Source organism: Amphiprion ocellaris, chromosome 10 (genome assembly GCF_022539595.1).
Source record: "Amphiprion ocellaris isolate individual 3 ecotype Okinawa chromosome 10, ASM2253959v1, whole genome shotgun sequence".
Classification (NCBI taxonomy): domain Eukaryota; kingdom Metazoa; phylum Chordata; class Actinopteri; family Pomacentridae; genus Amphiprion; species Amphiprion ocellaris.
Genome location: NC_072775.1, coordinates 34561436 through 34583905, shown reverse-complemented (window position 1 = coordinate 34583905; position 22470 = coordinate 34561436). Strand labels below are relative to the sequence as shown.

At 36.0% G+C, this 22470-nt stretch overlaps 1 protein-coding gene across 2 annotated transcripts; it reads right to left on the bottom strand.

Annotated features, from left to right (window-relative positions):
* Nucleotides 1–21: 21 nt before the first annotated feature.
* ift57 (intraflagellar transport 57 homolog (Chlamydomonas)) lies at nt 22–20829 on the bottom strand. 2 transcript variants are annotated; one of them, XM_023289779.3, is made up of 11 exons: nt 20307–20829; nt 17036–17210; nt 15593–15711; nt 13866–13956; nt 12767–12835; nt 11351–11473; nt 7179–7250; nt 3694–3825; nt 3214–3276; nt 1327–1393; nt 22–400 (listed from the first exon to the last, which is right to left on the bottom strand). In XM_023289779.3, the coding sequence occupies exons 1-11, from the start codon at nt 20459–20461 to the stop codon at nt 219–221; spliced, it is 1248 nt and encodes a 415-aa protein (XP_023145547.2). In that variant the 5' UTR covers nt 20462–20829; the 3' UTR covers nt 22–218. The 2 variants fall into 2 exon arrangements, with proteins under 2 accessions (XP_023145547.2, XP_054870015.1); XM_055014040.1 differs by lacking the exon at nt 20307–20829 and adding an exon at nt 20223–20243.
* Between the last annotated feature and the right edge of the window lie 1641 nt (nt 20830–22470).

Genomic DNA, 22470 nt, shown 5'->3' with positions numbered 1-22470 from the left:
AAATGAAATCAGCCTCATAAAGACTCTAAAACTGGATACAAATTTATTTTACGTTCATAAACACAAAAATATTCTAAATAAAGTCAATAAAACATAAAAAACTAAATATGTGACATTTGAAATGTTTATTTTTGTGATTTAATTAAAGTGTTCTTGTAGAAAAATCTCTTTTTTTTAGAGTGTCAGGAACAGTTTGTAGAGTTTTCAGTGTTGTGGTTCTAAGTGAATGTTCCGGCAGCTGGTTCTGGGATGTTGGTGGCGTGCATGTCCCGCGTCATGTTGGACTTTTCCTTGAGTTTGGCCTGAAGCAGCGTGTGTTCGACGACGCCGATCCTCACGTCCATCTGGACCACTTCCTGCTTCAGCTTCGTCAGACTTTGCTTGATTTTCACCACCGGAGCTGCAGAGGACGAGCAAACGCAGCAGGTTAGCAAAGAAAGGAACAAAAAACACACAAAAACAACACAAGATAACACAAAGGGAGACATGCTAACAAAAAAAAACACAATAAAACAAAATAAAACCACGAGAAAACACAAAAAAATGACAAAACGCACAAAAAACATGAATAAAAAACAAAAGTACAAATACAAACAACAAAAAACAAAAACATACATCAAAAAAATACAAACACGAACACAAAAAACACCCATGAAAGAAGCACAAAAAACACAAATAAAAAACAAAAAACACAAACAAATACAAAACAATATAAAAAAGAAAAACATAAATCACAAAAAAATTTTAAAACACAAAAACTACAAAAAATTCCCTCACAAAAAACACAAACAATGCAAATATTACAAAAAACACACCAAAATACAAAAAAATACAAACCCAAAAACTACAAAAAAGTGATAAAACGTCAAAAAAACCCCACAAAAAAATACAAAAAAAATCTGCAAACTCCCCCCCAAAAACTACAATAAGTCACCCACAAAAAAAACCAAAAAACTACTAAAAACCGACAAAACTCCAAAACCCCCAACAAAAAATACAAAAAAACCCCACAAAAACCCCAAGAAACTACAAAAAGTCCCCCCAAAAATACACCAAAAACAGAACAAACACAAATAAAAAACACAAGAAACATTTAAAAAAAACGACAAAGACCAAAAAACCCCCCCACAAAAAAATACAAAAACCCCACAAAAGCTACAAAAAGTCCCCCCTAAAAACACAAAAAAACTTGCAAAAAACTCAAAAAACTACAAAAACCCCACAAAAAACACAAATAAATACAAAAAACATAAAAACCAAAAACATAAATCACAAAAAGCCGACACCAACTAAAAGCCTCCATAAAGCAGATCTGCTTCCTCCTACCTCCGTCCGACATGCTGCTTCCTTTCTCCTCCATCTCCTGCTTCACCTTCTCCAGCTCCTCACTGATCTGAAACACAAATAACACAAATACATCAAACTAAACACAACTGTAACACAAAAAACAGCCGGAAGACGTTCAGAAATCATCACAGAAGTCAATTCATGTTTCCTGTTTCAGCACAAAATCAGTTTTAGATTTGTTTCAGTAGAAAAGAAATGACAAAAAAAACAACAAATACTTATTATTGTTTTATAGCTGATTATTCAGGATATCTGTCAGAATAATCATGAATATAATATAATCATAAATAATCATAAATATTATTGTTTTCTATTCAAATGTTTACATGATTTAAAATCTTCTTTCTGACTACATTTGTTCTAAAGTCGTGTTTTATTGTTTTTTTAACTGATTTTACTTTCAATTTTGTCCATTTATTTGACAAATAGATCAAATAATCTCTGATTATGGGTGAGCTGAAATATGAACAGAAAATTTAATGAATCATTAATCATCAATTTTTGATCACACACAAAGAAAAACCCGATAAAACAGACGTCAGCTGGTGATGTTTCATATGACCATAATGGTGAATAATAATTGTCTGATATTACAGACTGGATGGATGCCTCAGTGACATCAGAAATAAGTGAGAAAATGTCAGGTTTGAATCTTTAATAGTTGTTGAGATGCTGTTTAAGTTAGACAGGAAGGGAAGACTTTATGTTTCATTTTGCTCCTTCTCCCAGAGAATAGTGTGGTCTTGTTTATTTTAGCGTAGAGTTCGCTCTGAGTTTAATTTATACGTTTCACTGATTTGTTTTTGTTGACCACAACCTTTGTTTATCACATCATATTTACAGTAAATGAATTACTATTTTCTGTTCTGTGTGGCTGCTTGAGAACTGTGAAGGACGGCATTTCACCAGACACAAAAAACAACCACAAAGAGACTAAATGTCTCAGAGAGTTAATCAGCTAAATAAACATCTGCAGCCTGGAGCTCATTCGTCACATCATCACATCTCAGGATTTAGAGGAATCAAAGAACTGAGAAATAGAAACGGTCATTAGTGGAGTCTTTACAGCTGCAGTGACGTGTTTCTACCACATGGTGGCGTCTGTTGATCTGGAATAAAATCAAAAACCAACTTCTGCTCAGCTGGTGACTGATAAAAACACATTCTAAGGTCAATAATGCTAACATTTCTGCAAAGAAAATGTATATTTTGATTACTTTAATTACTTAAAGTCCCTCTGATTTGCTGCAGCTTCTGTTAGTTTGACCTGAAACACTTGTTTTTTATTCTTTATTCTATTTGTCAGCATTTAAGTTGCACTAAAACACTCATATGTGGCAATAAAACTGATTCTAAGCAGAAAACATTGAACTAAAGTGTGTGTTTAGTGAAGACGAACAAATAATCTAGATATTATCTTAATCATCACGTGGCCAAATGCTAAATCTAAATCACACACAATCTAAAAGGTAATATTTTAAATGAAGCATCGATCTATAAATAAATCATCTTATGAACATGTTTAGTTCAGACTGCAGCAAAAATCACATCTTTTTTTTAAAGAAATGTGAAAAAAAAGTTCAAAAACTGTGACTCATATCCCAATATCTGTCAAAACAATAATAAAATTATGATGTTGTTTACATTCTGTTCAGCTTGTGTTCATCAAAACATGAAGGTTTTTCTGTTCCTAATGTTTAATTTATTGTTTTAAAATCTCTTTTTAGGTCTTTTATCTATTGTATCTGACTTCAGTTCTTCTAAAGTCATTTTTTTCCACTGATTTTAAGAATAATTTCACCATTTTGTTGTTGTATCGTGTGAAACGGTTTCCACTGTTTGATGCAGCGTGATGCGTTCACTGACCTCGGCCAGGACTCTGGTTCTTTCAGTTACTCCTCCGCTGGCCTGCTGGTAGCGCTCCTTGGCCTGGTGGACGAAAGAAGTCACAAAAATACTGTCTGACAGCTTCTTTGGATGAAATAAAACACATTTAAATTCACTACAGACAGATGCAACATATTTCAGAGACTGAATTTTACTTTTAGTAGGTTTGTTGTGTAGGTTGTTTAGTAGGTTTCATAGGTTGTTTAGTAGGTTTTGGTGGTTGTTTAGTTGGTTTCATTGGTTGTTTAGTTGGTTTCATTGGTTGTTTAGTAGGTTTCAGAGGTTGTTTAGTAGGTTTCATAGGTTGTTTAGTAGGTTTTGGTGGTTGTTTAGTTGGTTTCATGGGTTGTTTAGAAGGTTTCATTGGTTGTTTAGTAGGTTTTGGTGGTTATTCAGTAGGTTTCGTGCTGTGTTTAGTATGTTTTGTTCTTTGTTTAGTAGGCTTTGCAGGTTGTTTACCTCGCTGAGCTTGGCCTGAGCGCTGCGATACTCCTGGATCAGATGCTCCAGCTGGTTGTTGATGTATTTCTCTCTGCTGCTCACCTTCTCCAGAGTCTTTCCGATGTCCTCCTGAAGCTTGTCCAAGTAGCTCTGCAGGTGAAAAAAGGAAAAAAGATGTTTTTTAATTGAACAATTGGGAAACCATCGACAAGTTTCAGTCCATGAATCAGTCAGTTGAGTTTAAGACAAAGTGCTGCAGATGTTATCAGTCAGGCAGCTATGTGCAAAAAGAAATACGAACTAAAAAATGGTTTAAAACAAGGAAAATAAGGCAAAACAGGAGAGCAGCTGGCAACATCAATTTCTAAAACTAAATAAATATAACATAATAAAATACTCAGAGCATTGAGAGCAACTAGAAGCCATTTAAAACATATATGTCTTGGGAATTTTCTCAAAAGCAGAAGCTTGTCTAAATATCTGAGAGGTCTGGTCCAACCCATCAATGGATTTACAAACAAATTTTAAAAAAGCTTACAATCATTTTGTATTCAACAGGCAGGATAATTTAATTGGTGCCAGTTAGGAGTCTTTCAATTGTGATAAAATATATATGATATATATAGGACTGAGCACAAAGTCTTGGGGTGGTCCACCAAAACCAACAACTGTAGCAGAGTTTCAGGAACTTCATTACATTATTCTAGTATACTGAATGTGTTTAGAAAAATTCTATACTGATAGACCTTGGCTCCACATATTACAGTAAAGTTTACTATTTATCTGATCTACATGTTGACGATCATTTATATTCATAATTATGAGGAATTAATGAAGCTACTGCAGTTATTTTCTCTCTTTGGTGACGCTGGACCCTGCTGCTGTCTGATGCTGCAGATACTAAAGTTTTGTTCATATTTGAAGATATTTTAGTTTAATGAAGTTGGTAATGATAAACAGCAAACATTTGTAAGAGATCTAAAAAAAGGCAATTTTGGTTCTCTGTGATGTTTTAGGACCAATACTGAAATAAAATGAAAAATCCTTAAAAATGTGCGGTTCTCACTTTTGCAGCTGCCTGTTGCTGCATGTATTTAATAAACTCAGAGGAAATAATCCTAAACAACTGAAAGCAACAAACTAAACTTGAACTCCTGTTAATGTATTGATGTTTGTCTCACCTCTGTTAAATAAAGTTATAAACTGTGTCTCTGTGATCTCTAAAATGTTATTCCAAGTCATCAACATAAACCTTTTCGAGGCAGGTACAGAGTTTAAGTAATCAGTATAACTGAGAAAATGGATGCAGTGGTCGGAGTCTTCATGTCGGCTAGACAGAATTAACTTCCTCCTCTGTGTACATTTCTACTGAATCCTAGTTCTCAGGTGAAAACAAGCTGTTTTTCCTTCATTATTTTCTGGTAGACACATCGCAGAAAAAACAGCTCAGCGACAAACAAGTAAACACACCTTCACCTCCACCTTCGTAGGTTGTTTGGTAGGTTTCACTGGTTATTTTGTAGGTTTCGTAGGTTGATTAGTAGGTTCCATAGATTGTTTAGTATGTTTCGTAAGTTGTTTAGTAGGTTTTATAGGTTGATTAGTAGGTTTTGTAGGTTGTTTATTACGTTTCGTAGGCTGTCTAGTATATAATATTGATGCTGAAATGTGAAAAAATTCTAAAAATGTAATTCTAAAAGTTTTTCACTAATTGTTTTCTAGTAGAGACTCCAGGACTCCATTTTTCTTTTTAAGTGCCAGGAGACTGACATGAAGAACAGAGTATCACAAGACAGAAACAGTCAGCTCAGCGACAAACGAGTAAACACACCTCCACCTCAGAGGAACTATCATCCCGTCACGCTGAAAATGCAAATGAAGTCAAACAGCCGAGCGTAATTACTGCAGCTTCGATGGTTTCCAGTGTTTGCTGACAGCTGATGTAACTTCAGGGAGAAGACGAATGAGCTGACTGTGTATCTTCACTTTGTCTTTATCGAGTCACTGAAACACACTTTTCACCTGCTCTCTTAAACGTTTATCCTTCACTGTCAGTTACCTTCCGCAGGAGATCAAGTCTACATTTATTTAACTTAAAAGAAGGTTCTGCAGGTTGTTTAGTTTGTTTCGTAGGTTGTTTTGTAGGTTGTTGTGTAGGTTTCTTCGGTTGTTTAGTTTGTTTCGTAGGTTGTTTTGTAGGTTGCTTTCTAGGTTTCGTAGGTTGTTTTCTAGGTGTTGCAGGTCACTTTTCACCTGCTCTCTAAATTGTTTATTCTTCACTGTCAGTTACCTTCCGCTGGAGTTCAAGTCTACATTTATTTAACTTAAAAGACTGGTTCTGACTCCTTTAACACCGGAGTGATGGAAGCATTAAAAGCTACAGAAGTATTTTTCTGTATCGAATTAGCATGTTATAATCAACCTAGTGCAAAGCAAAGGTTCATTCTGCCCCCTACAGGCAGAGAACAGTAACAGCAGACGATGTAAACAAAAGAAGTTCTCCTTTATCTCTTCAGGAAATAAGAGTTTCTTTGTTTGGCTAAGCTTCTATTTGTCCTTGAGATATTAATATTTACACTAAAACCAAAATTACATTAAAATCATGTAACTTGAAGGTAGTTGAACCACCAAAGTTTCAGTTTCATAAGATGTTTTAGCAGGTAAAGTTTCTGGATGAATATTGATGCTGAAATGTGAAAAAAATCTTAAATATGTGTTCATCTCACTTTCGAGGCAGATCCTGTTACTGTCTGCTGCGACAGATATTCAATAAACTCAGAAGACATATTCCCAAACAACTGGAAGCAACAAACTAAACTTCAGCTCCCGTTCGTCAAAACCTGGACTAAATTCATGATTATAGGCTCTCATTAATCTGACACACTCATCACATTAAAGATATCAGTAATAAATGAGAAACTGTAGAGCAAAGTGAAGAAAGGAAAGATGAGTTTGGAACAAAGTTTTGCTCTTGGTGAGGTTTTTGGAAGAATATTGGTGCTGAAATGTAGACAAAGAGTTCAAATCACTGCATGCAACTCAAAATATATGTTTGTCTTATCTGTGAATGTTACTGGATGCAGTTCCAAACCCAAAAGTGTGGCGCTTAAAGGACTTTGTGGCACCAGCTTTGTATTTAAGAGGCTCGCTTTGTGTTGAATTTTGGTTTTGTTTCTTTTTTTGCAAATAACTTTTCTGTTATACGATCGGTTTTCATTTGTTGCTCGTCTCATCCCCCAGCCTCCGGGGACGTAACATGGGTTCGACCAGGTAGAATAATCACTGCAAATTGTACCTTAAAGTTAACAGGAGTTCATTCAGATATGAAGTCCATTAAGTTTAAAAAATGCACCTCTTGAGCTGTGGTTCTGCAGCTACCACACATCATGCAGTAAAACAGGTGTTAGGAGGGCAGTTACTGAGTAGAGGGGATTTAAAAGCTGATGTACTGAAAACACAGAGCAGAGTAGAACCAGCTGTGAACGACGGGTCAGTGAACGCACCTTGGCCTCTTTGAGCGACGACTTGATCCCGTCTCGGTGTTGATGCATCTGGTCCACGTGGATCCTCCAGTCCTGCAGAGCAACACCAGACTCAGAAACACAAAACAAACAAAGCAGCAGAGCATGCTGGGAAGTTACAGTCAGTCTCTTCAAACAATCCTTAAATCCTCATGTTTGTGTCCTGAAATCCCAACAGCTGAAACATTCCCACGGTTTCATTTAAGGCAGGGGTGTCAAACTGATTCTAGTCCAGGTTCCACATTCAGTCCAGTTTGATCGCCAATAAAACCACAGACTAATACCCTCTAAATAACCACAAGTCCTGATGGTTCCTTTGTTTTAGTGCAAAAATGTTCACATTTAAGGAATTATCTTTTTACTAAAAATCACAAACAACCTGAAATTTATGAAGAAAATTAAATTCCGTTTCATCAACATTCAGCCTCAATTTATCATTTCCACATTACAACTTCCAGATCACAGAGTGACGACAAAGAAACACAACATTCAGTCATCTGGGAACCATAGAGGATTTACTGGAGGATCAAACCGACAAAAGTCAGACAAAATAAGACAAAAAACTACAAAAAAAGACAAACTATTACAAAAACGATACAATAAACTACAAAAACAAGAAACAAAATTACAAGAAATGAGACAAACGACACGAAACAAAACAAAAAAGAGACAAAAAATTTGAAAAAGTTACAAAGTGACAAAAAAATAGACAAACAACAAAAACAAGATAAAAAACTAAACAAATGACACAAACGAGACAAAAAATGACAAAAGTGAGAAACAAAATGACAAAAAAATAGACAAACAACACAAGCGAGACAAAAAAGAAACACAAAACGATAAAAGCATGAGATAAATGACAAAAGTCAGACAAAAAAAGACCAAAAACAACAAAAACAAGACAAAATATTACAAAAATGAGACACAAAAGGACAAAAGAACAATGGACAGTCTAGTATTTTAGTTTATGATCCAAACAACTTGTCATGGTCTAGAAATGATTTTAAATTTATAATTTTACTAATTTACAATCTGCAGTTAATGTCTTCTCTGGAATTTTTACACTTTGAGGGCTGGATTGGATCCTCTGGAGGACCACTTTTGGCCCGCGGGCCTCATGTTGGACACCCCTGGTTTAAGGGTTTCTAGTGTGAATATTTTACTCATCAGTTCTCTCCGTTTAAATTCATGTGTGAAATGTTTTGATGTGAGTCGTTTGTATGCAGAGGTCGATCCATCCCATAAACTCCATATTTTATTATCTTACACTCACACTTTGAAGTTCTGTATTTTTTGTTTAATTTCCTACATTTTGAACTAAAAACATAAAGTTATTTACCATAATAAAACCGACACGCAGCTCTGTGACTGAATGGTGCCTTCAGGGACCGTCAGGTTAGAATTACAGTCAGAGAAACCAACAGAAACAAACCTGCTGCTGTTTTTTAATCCTCACAGCCATAAATTCTTCACAGAGAATCTCGTCTGCTCGGATTTTAAATTGAAATTGACTTTTTTTTAATTGAATCAGCCTCCGTGTGTGTAATGTGAATGCAGAGCAGCGAGACGAAGCGCTTTGATTTCTGTCTGCAGCAGCGACGGTTTGGAGGCGGTTTGGGATTTGATTTGCAGAAAAGGAAACTCCGATACGATCAGAAACAGCCGTAAATCTGACCTGAGATCAGTTATGGCATCGACTGGGGCTGAGTTTCAGATCGGTATCGACAGAGATCAAGTCCCGGCCAAAATCTGATCCCAGATCTGACCCCAGGTCTGATCTCTGGTCTGATCTCAGGTCTGATTTCAGGTCTAGTCTCAGGTCTGATCTCTGGTCTGATCTCAGGTCTGATCTCAGGTCTGATCCCAGGTCTGGTCTCAGGTCAGTCTGATCTCAGGTCTCTGGTCTGATCCCAGGTCAGTTTGATCTCAGGTCTGATCTCAGGTCTCTGGTCTGATCCCAGGTCAGTTTGATCTCAGGTCTGATCTCAGGTCTCTGGTCTGATCCCAGGTCAGTTTGATCTCAGGTCTGATCTCAGGTCTCTGGTCTGATCCCAGGTCAGTTTGATCTCAGGTCTGATCTCAGGTCTGATCCCAGGTCTGATCTCAGGTCTGATCTCAGGTCTGATCTCAGGTCTGATCTCAGGTCTGATCCCAGGTCTGAGCTCAGGTCTGATCTCAGGTCTGATCTCAGGTCTCAGGTCTGATCCCAGGTCTGGTCTCAGGTCAGTCTGATCCCAGGTCTGAGCTCAGGTTTTTAGGTTCAGAGAAATAAACTCATGATTAGATCTGATTATTGGCTTTGTTCCAATCCGCAGCACTTTTATTTATTGAAACTGATTCCAGATCAGATAAATGAACTTTAAAACGTCCTGCTTTGACTCTGTGTTGAGAAGTTGTCTTTTAATTAAACATGGAAATAAACAAAAGCATTTTGGTTATTTTTTGTGTCTGAGTTTGTGTAATTCTAATTTCGGACACCAAGATTTTCGTTTTTACTGCTAATATATCAGCCAACAGTCATCTTTCTTGCTAGTAATCGGTATTTAACCAGATTTGTCGATGCTATGATGCAGTTTTTTAAACAGTCTGAAGCTCGATAAACATCAGGTGTCAGATTTGTTGTACAGCAGCGTTACAAACTGGTGCTTCTTATACCTGATGAACAACTTTAAAAACGTCTAGAACTTTTTTCCATGGGAGATGACAAACTTACAAAAGCAGCCGGCAACAGACGCTGCATAGAAAAAGCACCTTAAAGCAACCAGAGATAAACCAGACTCCAGTGGAGCTTTGAACTCTCAGCAGAAAACAGTAGAATCCGGTTCAGCAGCTGCTTCAACAACCACAACAGGTAAACGACAGAAGACTGAGCTTCACCGCCGCTGCTTTGGAAATAAAAATATTCTTCAGTCAGCGGAGCGACAAACCCGACAGCAGCCGGGTTTTATTTTATCATCGAGTTGAAAAAGCTGCCATCGACCAGGTTTGTAAAATTCAACAGAAAAATCTAAAATACAAAGCTAATTCTGAATGTTTGCCGATGAGAAACGGCAGATTAGATGATTTATAGAGTTCAGTTCTGATCGGCTTTATTAGCCAACAGATCCGTTAAACCGGGGGTGTCCAACATGAGGCCCGCGGGCCAAAAGCGTTCCTCCAGAGGGTCCAATCCGGTCCTCAAAGTGTAAAAATTCCAGAGAAGACATTAACTGCAGATTGTAAATTAGTGAAATTATAAATTTAAAATCATTTCTAGACCATGACAAGTTGTTTTGATTATAAAGTAAAATTCTAGATTGTTCTTTTGTCGTTTTGTGCCGTTTTTATAAAATTTTGTTTTGTTTTTGTTGTTTTTTGTCTTTTTCTGTCTGACTTCTGACATTTGTCTCATGTTTTTGTCATTTTGTTTCTCGTTTTTGTAGTTTTGGTTCATTTTTGTTGTTTTGTCTTTTCTTTTTGTCTCGCTTCTGTTTGTTGTCCTATTTTTGTCATTTTGCCTTTAACTTTAATCACTGGTTGTGAGCATTATTTTGGTCGTTTTCTGTTTCCTTGTTGTCTTGCTTGTGTCATTTGTCTATTTTTTTGTCGTTATGTTTCTTGCTTTGTTGTTTTTTGCCTCGTTAGTGTCATTTATGTAATTTTTGTCTCGTTTTAACCGTTTTGTAACTTTTTTTCTCAAATTGTTTGTCTCTTTTGTTTTGTTTTGTGTCGTTTGTCTCGTTTTTTGGCCTTTGTTTCTTACTTTTGTCATTTTGTGTCTCATTTTTGTTGCTTTGTGTCTGGTTTTGGTAATATTTTGTGTTTTTTGTCTGACTAAATGTTGTGTTCCTTTGTCAACACTCTGTGATCTGGAAGTTGTAATGTATAAATGATAAACTGAGGCTGAATGTTGTTGGAATTGAATTTATTTTTCTGAAGATATTTCAGGTTGTTCATGATGTTTAGTAAAAGGATAATTCCTTAAATGTGAACATTTTTGCACTAAAACAAAGGAACCATCAGAGTTGTGGTTATTTATAGGTTATTATGCTGTGATTTTACTGGTCACTGGAGATCAAACTGGACTGAATGTGGAACCTGGACTAAGATGAGTTTGACTCCCCTGCGTTAAACCCTCTGAATAATGAATGGGATGCTGGTGTTTAGGTCGGTACCTTGTTGTCGGTCCTGATGGTGACTTTGAGCTGAGGTAGAACTCGTTCCACCTCCAGGTTCCACTCAGCTGCATCGACTGTCGACTCCAGAATCTCGTCCGGTTTGGACGACGGTTCTGCTTCCTGTCGGGCAGCAGATTTACAAAGTCAACAGGTGAAAAGAAAAACCTCTCAGGTAACAGGATCAGGAGAAATCAAATCAATAAAAAGTAAAGATGTCCCGAACCAGTGTGGGAAGAAAAGAAACACAGCAAAATATTTCACTTGAAGTTTTTTAAATATATGTTTATGTTTGTTAAAGTTGAAGTTTCAAGATAAAGCATCCACAGTTAATGAAATTTCATGTATGAGATGTGACTTGGGCTGCACAGTGGTGTAGCGGTTAGCACTTTCGCCTTGCAGCTAGAAGATCCCTGGTTTGCCTGGCCTTCCTGGGATCTTTCTGCATGTTTCCATGTTCTCCCTGTGCATGCGTGGGTTTTCTCCGGGTACTCCGGCTTCCTCCCACAGTCCAAAAATATGCTGAGGTTAATTGATCATTCTAAATTGTCTGTAGGCGTGAATGTGAGTGTGACTGTGTGTCTGTATGTAGTCCTGTGACAGACTGGTGACCTGTCCAGGGTGTCCCCTGCCTTCACCTGAGTCAGCTGGGATAGACTCCAGCCCCCCCATGACCCTAGGGAGGATTAAGCAGTGTATAGATAATGGATGGATGGATGGATGGATGGATGGAGATGTGACTTGAGTGGCATCCAGTGGTGATCAAATGAATTGCAACAAGAATAATAAGATAAAATGTAAATCGGTCTAAAGAATTCTGTAGATTCTTAAACACTAAATCCTATAATTCATTCTTTTATTCTGTTAATTCTAGAGAATTAGGAATCCGATCAAGGCAATTTTTAACTGAACTAACCAAAGTCAGATCTTACGTTTACATTCGTTTTCACACAAATCTTGATATTTAGGTATTAAATGTAAGAAATGTGACATTTTTAGTCAATAACTGATACACTTAAGACAAATATTAAGCTCGTCCTGTGCTGTAACTGCAGTAATAGTGTAGTAAAAGCTCTGTTACAAATGGCATTGGGGTTTAAGAATGGTAGCTTGGATAAACTTGGCTCGATTCAGCATAAACGTTCTGTTTATAAGTCATTAACTACCACAGAAGTCTTTGTCATGGTGCCCCTTTATTAGCTAAACTCCCACAATGCTCTCTGCTTGCCGATATGAACTTCCTATAGTGTCTACAGTATTAAACAGGAAGAGGCTCCACCTGGTGGATCAACCAGGTACTACAGCTGATCTACAATGACTCAGATGGGATCAGGAATAAATAAAACTTCATTAAAACATCCCTAGTAAAAGGAAATATCTAAATAATGAAGTTAATTTATTTGCAGATGATCTTACAATGTGAGTTGTTCGTAACTTCAGAGCCTCCAGGTCCATCACGTTTTCCTCTTCATCATCAGGTTCCTCCTGAGTTCACACATAAAAACAAAAAACATTAATGACACTAAAACACTGAATACTAGCTCACAATCATATTATTTAGTTCAATTTATGCTCCCATTAGAGATTTCCTGATTTAGGTTAAAATCTTTCACAAAATCATGCTATTTTTTCATAAAATATGGAAGATATATTTAAAAAAAAAAAAAAAAAAACAGTGTACACACTGCAGTAATGCTGTTATAGAGAGAAGATTTTAATTATTTTAATTTGCACTGTGAGAGTTCTATCTTATTGTAAATCTCTATTAAGATCTATTTTATTATTTATCTAGTATTGTTTATGCTTATGTTTTTCTTACCTACCTCTTGTCAGATTAATGTGTTTTGTGATAAATTGCTGCTCTAATGCTGCAGCTTCCCTTTTCTCTGGTCCATACATCTGTCTGTCTGTCTATCCTGATGTCTGTAGACTCTAATTAAGATTTATTTCAGCTCATATTTTCATTTTTCACTTTCACTACTTTTTTTTGGTGAGTTTTATGACTTTTATAGTTCTTTTTCCAGATAGCTGTAGGTTTTACATGCTCTACTTTGTAGCACTGGCACGGTTTTACTTGCACAGATGAATGTTTGGCTCTAAAAGAAGAAGGAAAATAACCAGAGAAGAACTGAGAATAAAAACAGCAATTACATTTTCTAACAAGTTTTGTAAATTGGGGATTCATTCAGTTGGCACAATGGACATGTTTGGTCAGAAATAACAGGAAAATGCACTAATTCCTGTCAAATAAGGGAACAAAGACTAGTTTTCTTTATGGCTGTGTGTCGTCTTTCCCAAAGGCAGATTTTTATACGAATCATTTTAAATGTTTGTTTTTAGTCTGACTGAAAAGAAAACACAGAAATGATCCACCTGGAACAGACATTTAATTAACTACATCCAGGACCTGACCAGTGGATTCATCTGTGCACTAAAGAGCCACATTAATGTGAAATAAACTGGATTTTAGGATGCAGATGAAAATAAAAACAGTTAAACAAAGCTGGACACCTACGATCATCTCCTCCTCCACCTTGCTGAGGGTGAGCTCTGCATCGTCTTCTATCACCGACTCTTCTTCTGTGTTTTCTGATGGATAGTTTGGTCTGAAAGCAGGAAATGGAGCAGTTGTTGTTAAACATTAACATGAAGACAACATGGAAGCAGCTTGAATTTCTGTACATCTAACTCCAACATCTAGACCTCTATGAACACCAACATCTAGACCTCTATGAACATCTAGACCTCTATGAACACCAACATCTAGACCTCTATGAACACCAACATCTAGACCTCTATGAACACCAACATCTAGACCTCTATGAACATCTAGACCTCTATGAACACCAACATCTAGACCTCTATGAACACCAACATCTAGACCTCTATGAACTCCAGGTTCTGGTTCCTACCAATGAGTCCACATCAACATTTAGTCTAAACATTTAAAAACTGGAACCTTGTCTGGTCAAACTTTCCTCACATCAAATTCTACTGATGTTAGAGCCTCAAAAGTTGGTCAAATGTCAACCAAAGACTGTATTTTAGTAGAAATATGGATCCATCCATAGATATACACTTACAGGAATTTTTTAAGGACACAACACTACGCTTGGTTGAAAATTTTGCACTTTTAAAAAATTTTTTAGGGCCAATAATCAAAAAATTGTCTTCTGCTGGACATATTTAAATCACTAAAATCTGTTGAAAACTTTTTTTTCTGTGTCCTCACTAAATTTTATGTCTGTGGGAGTTTTATTTCTGGAGATACTGAACCCTGAATATGGTTTCACAGGTAAGATGTTTTCTTTTAGGTGGGAAATCTAAAAATTCCCTGCTGTGAAAACACATAAAATTCTCAAAATTCAGCTCCAGTATTTTACAGTTTTTGGTCTTAAATAACAAAAAAGCAAAACTCTGAAGAAATGTCCAAAACAGTGGTGCAACAAATTTCAATAACTGTGAATTAAATGAATATAAAAAAACTACAAAGTACAGCAAAACAGCTTGTTAGATCTGTTTCTACTATAAAATTAAATATTAAGGCCAGTAAAGTAAACAAAAAAACACTAAAAACATGTTTGTCTTGAGATGTTCCTTTATATAAAGTCTCTCTCAGCTGCCAACCATGTTTGTGGAACAGTTTAAAGAAGAAGTTCAGAAATTTACCAACTATGTATGATTTTATGAACAGTTTGCTTTGGAAAAAGTTAGTTAAAGAATATAAGTTGTGTTGATATACTAATATTTCTTGCTGTGAGCCGTCAAATCCTAAAAATAACTAAAATAAATGGTTGGCATAAAGTGCACTGGTGTTAGGAAGGTTAACATTTCTATTAAACCTGTGAAAATAAAAGTGAAAACACTAAATATTGACCCAGGAGTTTGTAGAATTGGACAATCATTTATTCTGACCTTGTTTTCTCCTGTTTTTGTTGGAAAAGTAGGTGAGATATTGTATTTTGGTTTGTTGATTTTGGTTTGATTGTCCTGTTAGTTTTTCGTGTTGTTATTTCGGGTTTTTAGTCCACCCTGAAGATGAAATCTGTAAATATCGTGTAAATAAATGCAGCTGCAGCTGTTTAAGACTTGCAGAGGAAATGGATCACTTTCATGTTGTGTCTTGAGGCAGAACAAGCAGCAAACATCCAGATAAAGGAGGTTAAAAGTAAAAGACTGTGGAGCCTCTCAGGTGGTTTTATGCAGGAGTAAATATGTTAGCTTAGAGAAACGTCGCCGTACCTCCTGAAGGTGAAACCTCTCCTCTTCAGAGCTTCTTCAGCCAGTCGGTCCAACACGAAGCAGACGTATTCGCCGGATCCAGTTTTCAGTTTGGAGGGCGGAAAGTCCACCTTAACGCCCTGAAAGACAACAGACGAGTCTTTTATATTCTCATATCTCTGTTCTGAGATGGAAATCAGAGAGTTGGAGCTCAGGATTAAAAGCTCTCTGAAATATTTTATTCATCGTTTGGCGTTCCATTCATCTGTCAGATCACAGGAGCGTCTGGATGGTTTTTGATGTCGGTTATGTGAAGCAGAAACAGTTTTGAGAGGAAATAAAATGAAAAATCAGCCTTCAAACTGTGATAAGAAAGAACTGAGACCAAAGCTGTTTATCGATCCTTCAAAGTTTGAATTGAAACGTGTCCATAGCAACAATTATCAGCTGTCTGTAATGAAAACTGACAATATATATCAGGCAGGAAGAGCAGTTATCTCAGACAAACTTGATTTAGTATTTAGGTTCCGTCTGGAGATCATTAACCACCACTTAAGTCTTTGTCATGGTGCCCCTCTATTAGCTAAACTCCCACAATGCTCTCTGCTTTAACATGAACTGTAGTCTGAGTGACGCCTCCTCTGGTCTCTACAGTATTAAACAGGAAGAGGCTCCACCTGGTGGAACAACCAGGAACTACAGAAGATGAAGAAGAAGACAGAAGATAAAGAGAAAGAAGAGGAAAGAGAATGAGAAGAGGGAAAAGAAGAAGAAAAAGGAGGAGAAGAAGGAGACAAAGATGAAAAACACAAAGAAAAAGAAGAAGATGAAAAAGAAGAAGACAAAGAGGAAGGAGAAGAAGGAGAGAAGAGGAAGAAGAAAGAAGAAAGAGAAAAAGGAGAAGACAAAGAGAAAGAAGAGGAAAGAGAAGAAGAAGGAGAAGAAGAAAAAGAAGGAGGAGAAGGTGGAGACAAAGATGAAGAAGACTAAAAGAAGAAGATGAAAAAGAAGATAAGAAGATAGGGAGGAAGGAGAAGAAAGGGAAGAAGAAAAAGGAGAAGAAGGAGAAGAAGAGGAAGAAGAAGAATATGAAGGAGAAGAATAGGAAGAAGAAAGAGAGGAAGATGAAGAAGAAGAGGAAGAAGAAGAACGAGGAGGAGACAAAGATAAAGAAGACAAAGATGAAGAAGACAAAGGAGAAGAAGAAGATGAAGTAGTAGAAAAAGAAGAAGACGCTGTGTGACCACAGACGTAAACAAAGCTTTGGACTTCCATCACTAAGTTTGGATCTCCAACTTTCCTCAGTTATGAACCTTCAGTATAATCTGACCATAGGTCTGATAAACGTTCAACCCTGATGCAGCTCAGTGGGAGAGATGTCTGTTGCTATAACAGGAGTTTTACCTCCAGACCAGGTTAAACTACAGAACCTGCAGCTGTGAAGGTCGTCTTTCATCGACTTACAAAGGCTCTGAGTTCTGCCAGGATGTTGGACACGGTGGCGTTGGGCTCGTCGTACTCCTGAGGCTCGGTGAACGGCCTCCCCGCCACGTTGATGAGCCACGCCGCCATGATGGTGAACATGTAGAACTGCTCACCGGGGTTGGACGCCAAGTAAGGGCTGGAGACGAAGTAATGTCTGGACATGAAGAGGAGACGGGGAGGATTAGTGTCCGTCAAACTGCTGCTGTGGGACGTTTTATTTATTGTTGAAAAGTCTGCTTTTACTTTATGTTTACAAGCTACTGAATGTGTCCCTGAAATAAACCACAGAAAAGAAACAGGAAAACAAGACTCCATGAAATACTGAAACCATCTGAAGTAATTTTAAAGGTTTTCTCTGAAGAAGATAAAGTTCTGCTTCTCAGATGTCTCCTTCAGCTTTCACCTGGAGTTGAAAAGAGTTTCTAGTTAATTAAAACTAATTGGAAGCTACTTTTCAAGGTCAAGATCAAGATAAAATCAAGAAAAACTGGGTTTGCTTTGGACTCTGAGTTTCCACAACAAATTAAAAAAAACAGGCTCCACCTAGTGGAACAACCAAGTACTACAGAAGACGAAGATGACAAAGAAGATGAAGAAGAAGACAAAGAAAGAAGACAACAAAGTAGAAGACGAAGAAAAAGTAGAAGACGAAGAAAAAGTAGAAGACGAAGAAAACAAAGTAGGAGACGAAGACGAAAAAGACAAAGAAAAAGACAACGAAGATGAAGACAGTGAAGAAGACAACCAAGTAAAAGACAAAGAAAACAAAGAAGAGTAAGAAAAAAACAAAGAAGAAGTAGAAAACAAAGAAGTTGAAGAAGAAGAAGAAGAACATGTAGAACTGCTCGCCGGGGTTGGACGTCAGGTAGGGGCTGGAGACGAAGTAATGTCTGGACATGAAGAGGAGACGGGGAGGATTAGTGATGGTCAAACTGCTGAAAAGTTCTCTCTACAGTTTAATCTTTATGTTTACAAGCTACTGAATGTGTCCCTGAAATAAAACACTGAAAAGAAACACGAAAACGAGACTCCATGAAACACTGAAAGCATCTGAAGTAATTTTCAAGGTTGTCTCCTTCAGCTTTCACCTGGAGTTGAAAAGAGTTTTTAGTTAATTAAAATTAATTAGAAGCTACTTTTCAAGGTCAAGATGAAGATAAACGGGATTTGCTTTGGATTCTGAAGTTCCACAATAAAAAAAAATTTAAAAAACAGGATAAGAAACACAGACGACTAAAATCATCTTTAACCATCAGCCTAAAAAACATCATAACATAAAACCAGCAGCAGATTAATTATTTAAGTTATTTATCGAGAAAAACATCAAACATTTTTGGTTTAAAGTGAATCAATTGGGGATTTTCTCTGTTTTGCATCAGTGGGAGATAAAAATCTTTGGATTTGTTGCAGAATATATTAAAAGACTAAAATATTTCCTCAGTGTTGTAGTCTACTTTACTGTCATAACAGTGACGATATAACGCTTCCAATACATGAATCTGTGTTTTACTATATAATACTAATTCTGTGTGATGGGATTACCCAGTACTACAATAATATTGGACATAAATTAGGAGATTATGGAGGAGGAATTGAAAATACTGCTGCCATTTTGCTTTGAGACTGAATTTTTGTGTAATTGATATTCACGATATTTGTACAAAAAAATTTGACATAATTTCTGTGATTTTATTAGAAGATGTAATTTAAAATAACAGAGAAAATCAGTAAAATAAGAATTAAAAGTTATTATGTGGTTGTAGAATTATATTAACATAATTTTTCATCCTTACTGTGCAAAATATTTCTTTAAAAAATAGCAAATATTTGTAAAATAATGATTTTTTAAATGTAATTAAATACAGTACAACTAAATACAGTGTATATTTACACACATTTACTATTTGTAAAAATTTTTTTTTCAATGTGGACATTATTTATTTTATTACAAAATGTAATTTAAAATAACAGAAATCTGCAAAATAACAATTAACAATTAATAACATTTTTTTCAGTCCTTAATATACATAACATTTGTTTAAAAAAATAGCAAGTACTTGTAAAATAATGATTTTTTAAATGGATTTAAATACAGTTAAACTGACATTTTAAGTATTTTTGATGTAGACATTATTTACAGTTGTGGCCTTTGTTTGTTTTACAGTAAAAACAAGACATTAGACATAATCTCTGTGATTTTATTAGAAGATGAAATTTAAAATAACAATTAAAAACCATTTTTTAGTCCTTAACATGCATATAGTTTCTTTCAAAATACACCAAGTATTTGTAAAATATGATTTTTTAATAAATTTAAATACAGTTAAACTGTCATTTTAAGGACACACTCTGTGAAAGAACAAACTATTTTTTATTTTTTTTATTTTTGTTTACAGTTTTTGTCTGTGACTTACTGGATATTATCTGTAATTTAACAAAATAATGAAATTCTGTAAAATCACCATTTTTCAGTCTTAAATATAAATAATTTTACTTTTAAATAGCAGCACATATCTGTAAGATTATTATATATTTAGCTCATTTTAATAAAGTAAAAAAAAAATACCCAAACACAAAACAAACACAAAAACTATTTAGTTCAGACGATAGTTCAGAACAACAGTTTGACATTAATTATTAATAACTATTATTTGCCTCCAGTGATTTAACTACTCCAGTGTTACTATCTGGTTAATACAGATCTTTACTTTTTATTTTTGTTAATCTTTTCTCCATAAACAAGGATGTGAATCTGTATGTATAATATATAATATTAAAATGTGGTTTTCTGAATTCACTGCATCGCTCAGAAAATTATTTTACATTTCAAGTCAGAAAAAGAAGAACTTCTCAGCTGATGCTGCAGATTATAGACTATTTATTAAAACATTTCAGACACTTTAGGCTCCCTGATGATGATTTACTGCTTTATTTATTCTTTAACTCTATTAAACTGTCTGCAGACAACTGATGTAAGAACCGGTCTCAATCTAAAGCTAGTTTCACTGGTTGAATGTGTTTAAACTGAATTATATCTCACCTCGACATGTTCTTCATGTTGTGTTTATTTGTTGTATTTTACCTGGACATGTTCTTCGTGTTGTGTTTATTTGTTGTATTTTACCTGGACATGTTCTTCATGTTGTGTTTATTTGTTGTATTTTACCTGGACAGGTTCTTCATGTTGTGTTTATTTGTTGTGTTTTACCTGGACAGGTTCTTCATGTTGTGTTTATTTGTTGTGTTTTACCTGGACAGGTTCTTCATGTTGTGTTTAGCCAGGACTTCTTCCTCGTAGTTGAGCACCTTTAGCTTCTCCAGCAGACACTCCATCACCACGAACACCTGGTGAGCAGCTCCCGGTCCTCGGTCCTCTTCGTCTCCGCGTCTCCCGTCGTCCGCCATCGTTCAGACTTTTACAGTTAAAGGTTAAACTAATAAAAAGACAGAACGAATCGGATCTTGGCTCCTTTAGCCGACTAGCATGTGCTAGCCTGCTAGCGGTTTGTTTGGCTTCGCTCCGTTGTCAGGCAACCGAGAGCTAACGGCTATTAGCCTGCTAGGTGGCTAACGCTGTTAGCCTGCTAGGTGGCTAACTAGCCTTAGCTGCTAACATGTTTCAGAATCTAAAACTTGTCGTTTATAAAAGTCTATTTTTAGTCATCGTCCAGAATCCGGTCAGGTCAGAAAGATGACTGTAGAGGCGCAGAGAAGCGTTTAAATCCTCTAAACTGACTGACCGTTAGCGTCACTCTCAAGTCCTTCCGGTGGGACCTTCAGAATAAAAGCGTTCAACCGCTATTGTTTCCGGTTTGTGTTTAAATTAAGAGCTTATTTACACCATTTTTTTGTGACAAATGGGCTACTTTTTAGTCATTTTACACTGGTTCTGAGTAATATTATGCAATTCTGGTGTCGTTGTGGACAATTTTTTAGGCATTCTGAACACATTTTCAATCATTTTGCATTAGTATCGTGTCCCGGACAACTTTCAAGTTATCTTGGTCTAGTTTGAGTGCATGAAGACTGTGTTCACTCTAACAGCAGAACATTTTGTGAGTTTTGTTCAGTTTAGAGTTTTTAAGTCACTCTGGACAATCTTTGAACTCATTTTGAACAATCTGAACAAGATTTTGTCATTCTGGACAAATCTTTAGTCATGTTACACTAATTCTGAGAATTTTCAGGCAGGTTTGGAGTCATTGTGGACAAATTTGAAATCATTTTGGACTAGTTTGAGTGGATTAAAACTCTTGTATCACAATCGCAGCTAATTTTCAACTCATTTTGAACAATTTGGATAGTTTTTACTCATTTTTCACTAATTTTGAGTAGTTTTAGGCAGGTTTGGAGTCATTGTGGACATATTTTGAGGCATTTTGAACACATTTTAATAATTTTGGACCAGTTTTGAGTCCTTCTGGACAATTTTCAAGTCATTTTGGTCCAATTTGAGTGCATGATGACTCTTGGGTTCACTCTAACAGCAGAACATTTGGTGAGTTTTGTTCATGATTCAGACATTTTAGAGTTTATCAGAAGCAGCTGCTGGACTGTGAGGCAGCTGCTCGTTCTGATTGGTCCACCTGGAAGCAGTGAGGGGGTGGAGCTACAGCTTTTATTTTACACCTGTAGGTTTATAACACAAAGAAACTGGATTTTCACCATATGCGCTCTTTATATGTGGTGTTTTTTCTTTATTTGTGCGCACTTAATCTTCATCTCATAATCTTTTTAATATAAACTAAATGGTCCCAAGATCTTTTCTTTTTTTATTCTTCGACTCACAAAATAATGGCCCAAAATTTTCCTTTCCTTTTCGGTTTGACAAAATACAAACACTGCATGCAAATGGCCTTTTTTCTGGCTTTTTCTACAAAGTTAAATGCAGCTTTATTCAAATGCAACAGACGACAAGAGAAAGACGAAAACAAAGAGCATTTATTGAACTATGAATTACTGTGTTTCTATTTTGTTTTTATGAACTTAATATTAAAATATGTTGGTGCAGAGATAATTAAACAATAAAAACAGTTTATATTAATGACAAAACAGAGAGCCTGATTTTAACATGAATCATGTCAAACGTTTGTTTTTCAGTCCTGGAAGAGTTATTTTGAGCAGTGCATTAGTGATTTCCACCTGGAGACGTTCAGCAGTCGACCTGTTCACCTCAACTCTCACAGCTTTTAGAGTCCATTCACTGCTTTAATGCTGCTTCTCTCAATCTGGTGGAAAGAGCAGAAATATTCTGACTCATTGGGCTAAAATGAGCACATAACTGGGGAAAACACCCGCATGGAATAAACCAGAATCATCCTTTAAGTCTTAGAGATGTTTTTTATTCCAACAGAAAACACTTTTCTAAATCGGAACTGAACAACCTTCAGCTATTTATAGAAAATATGAGACAT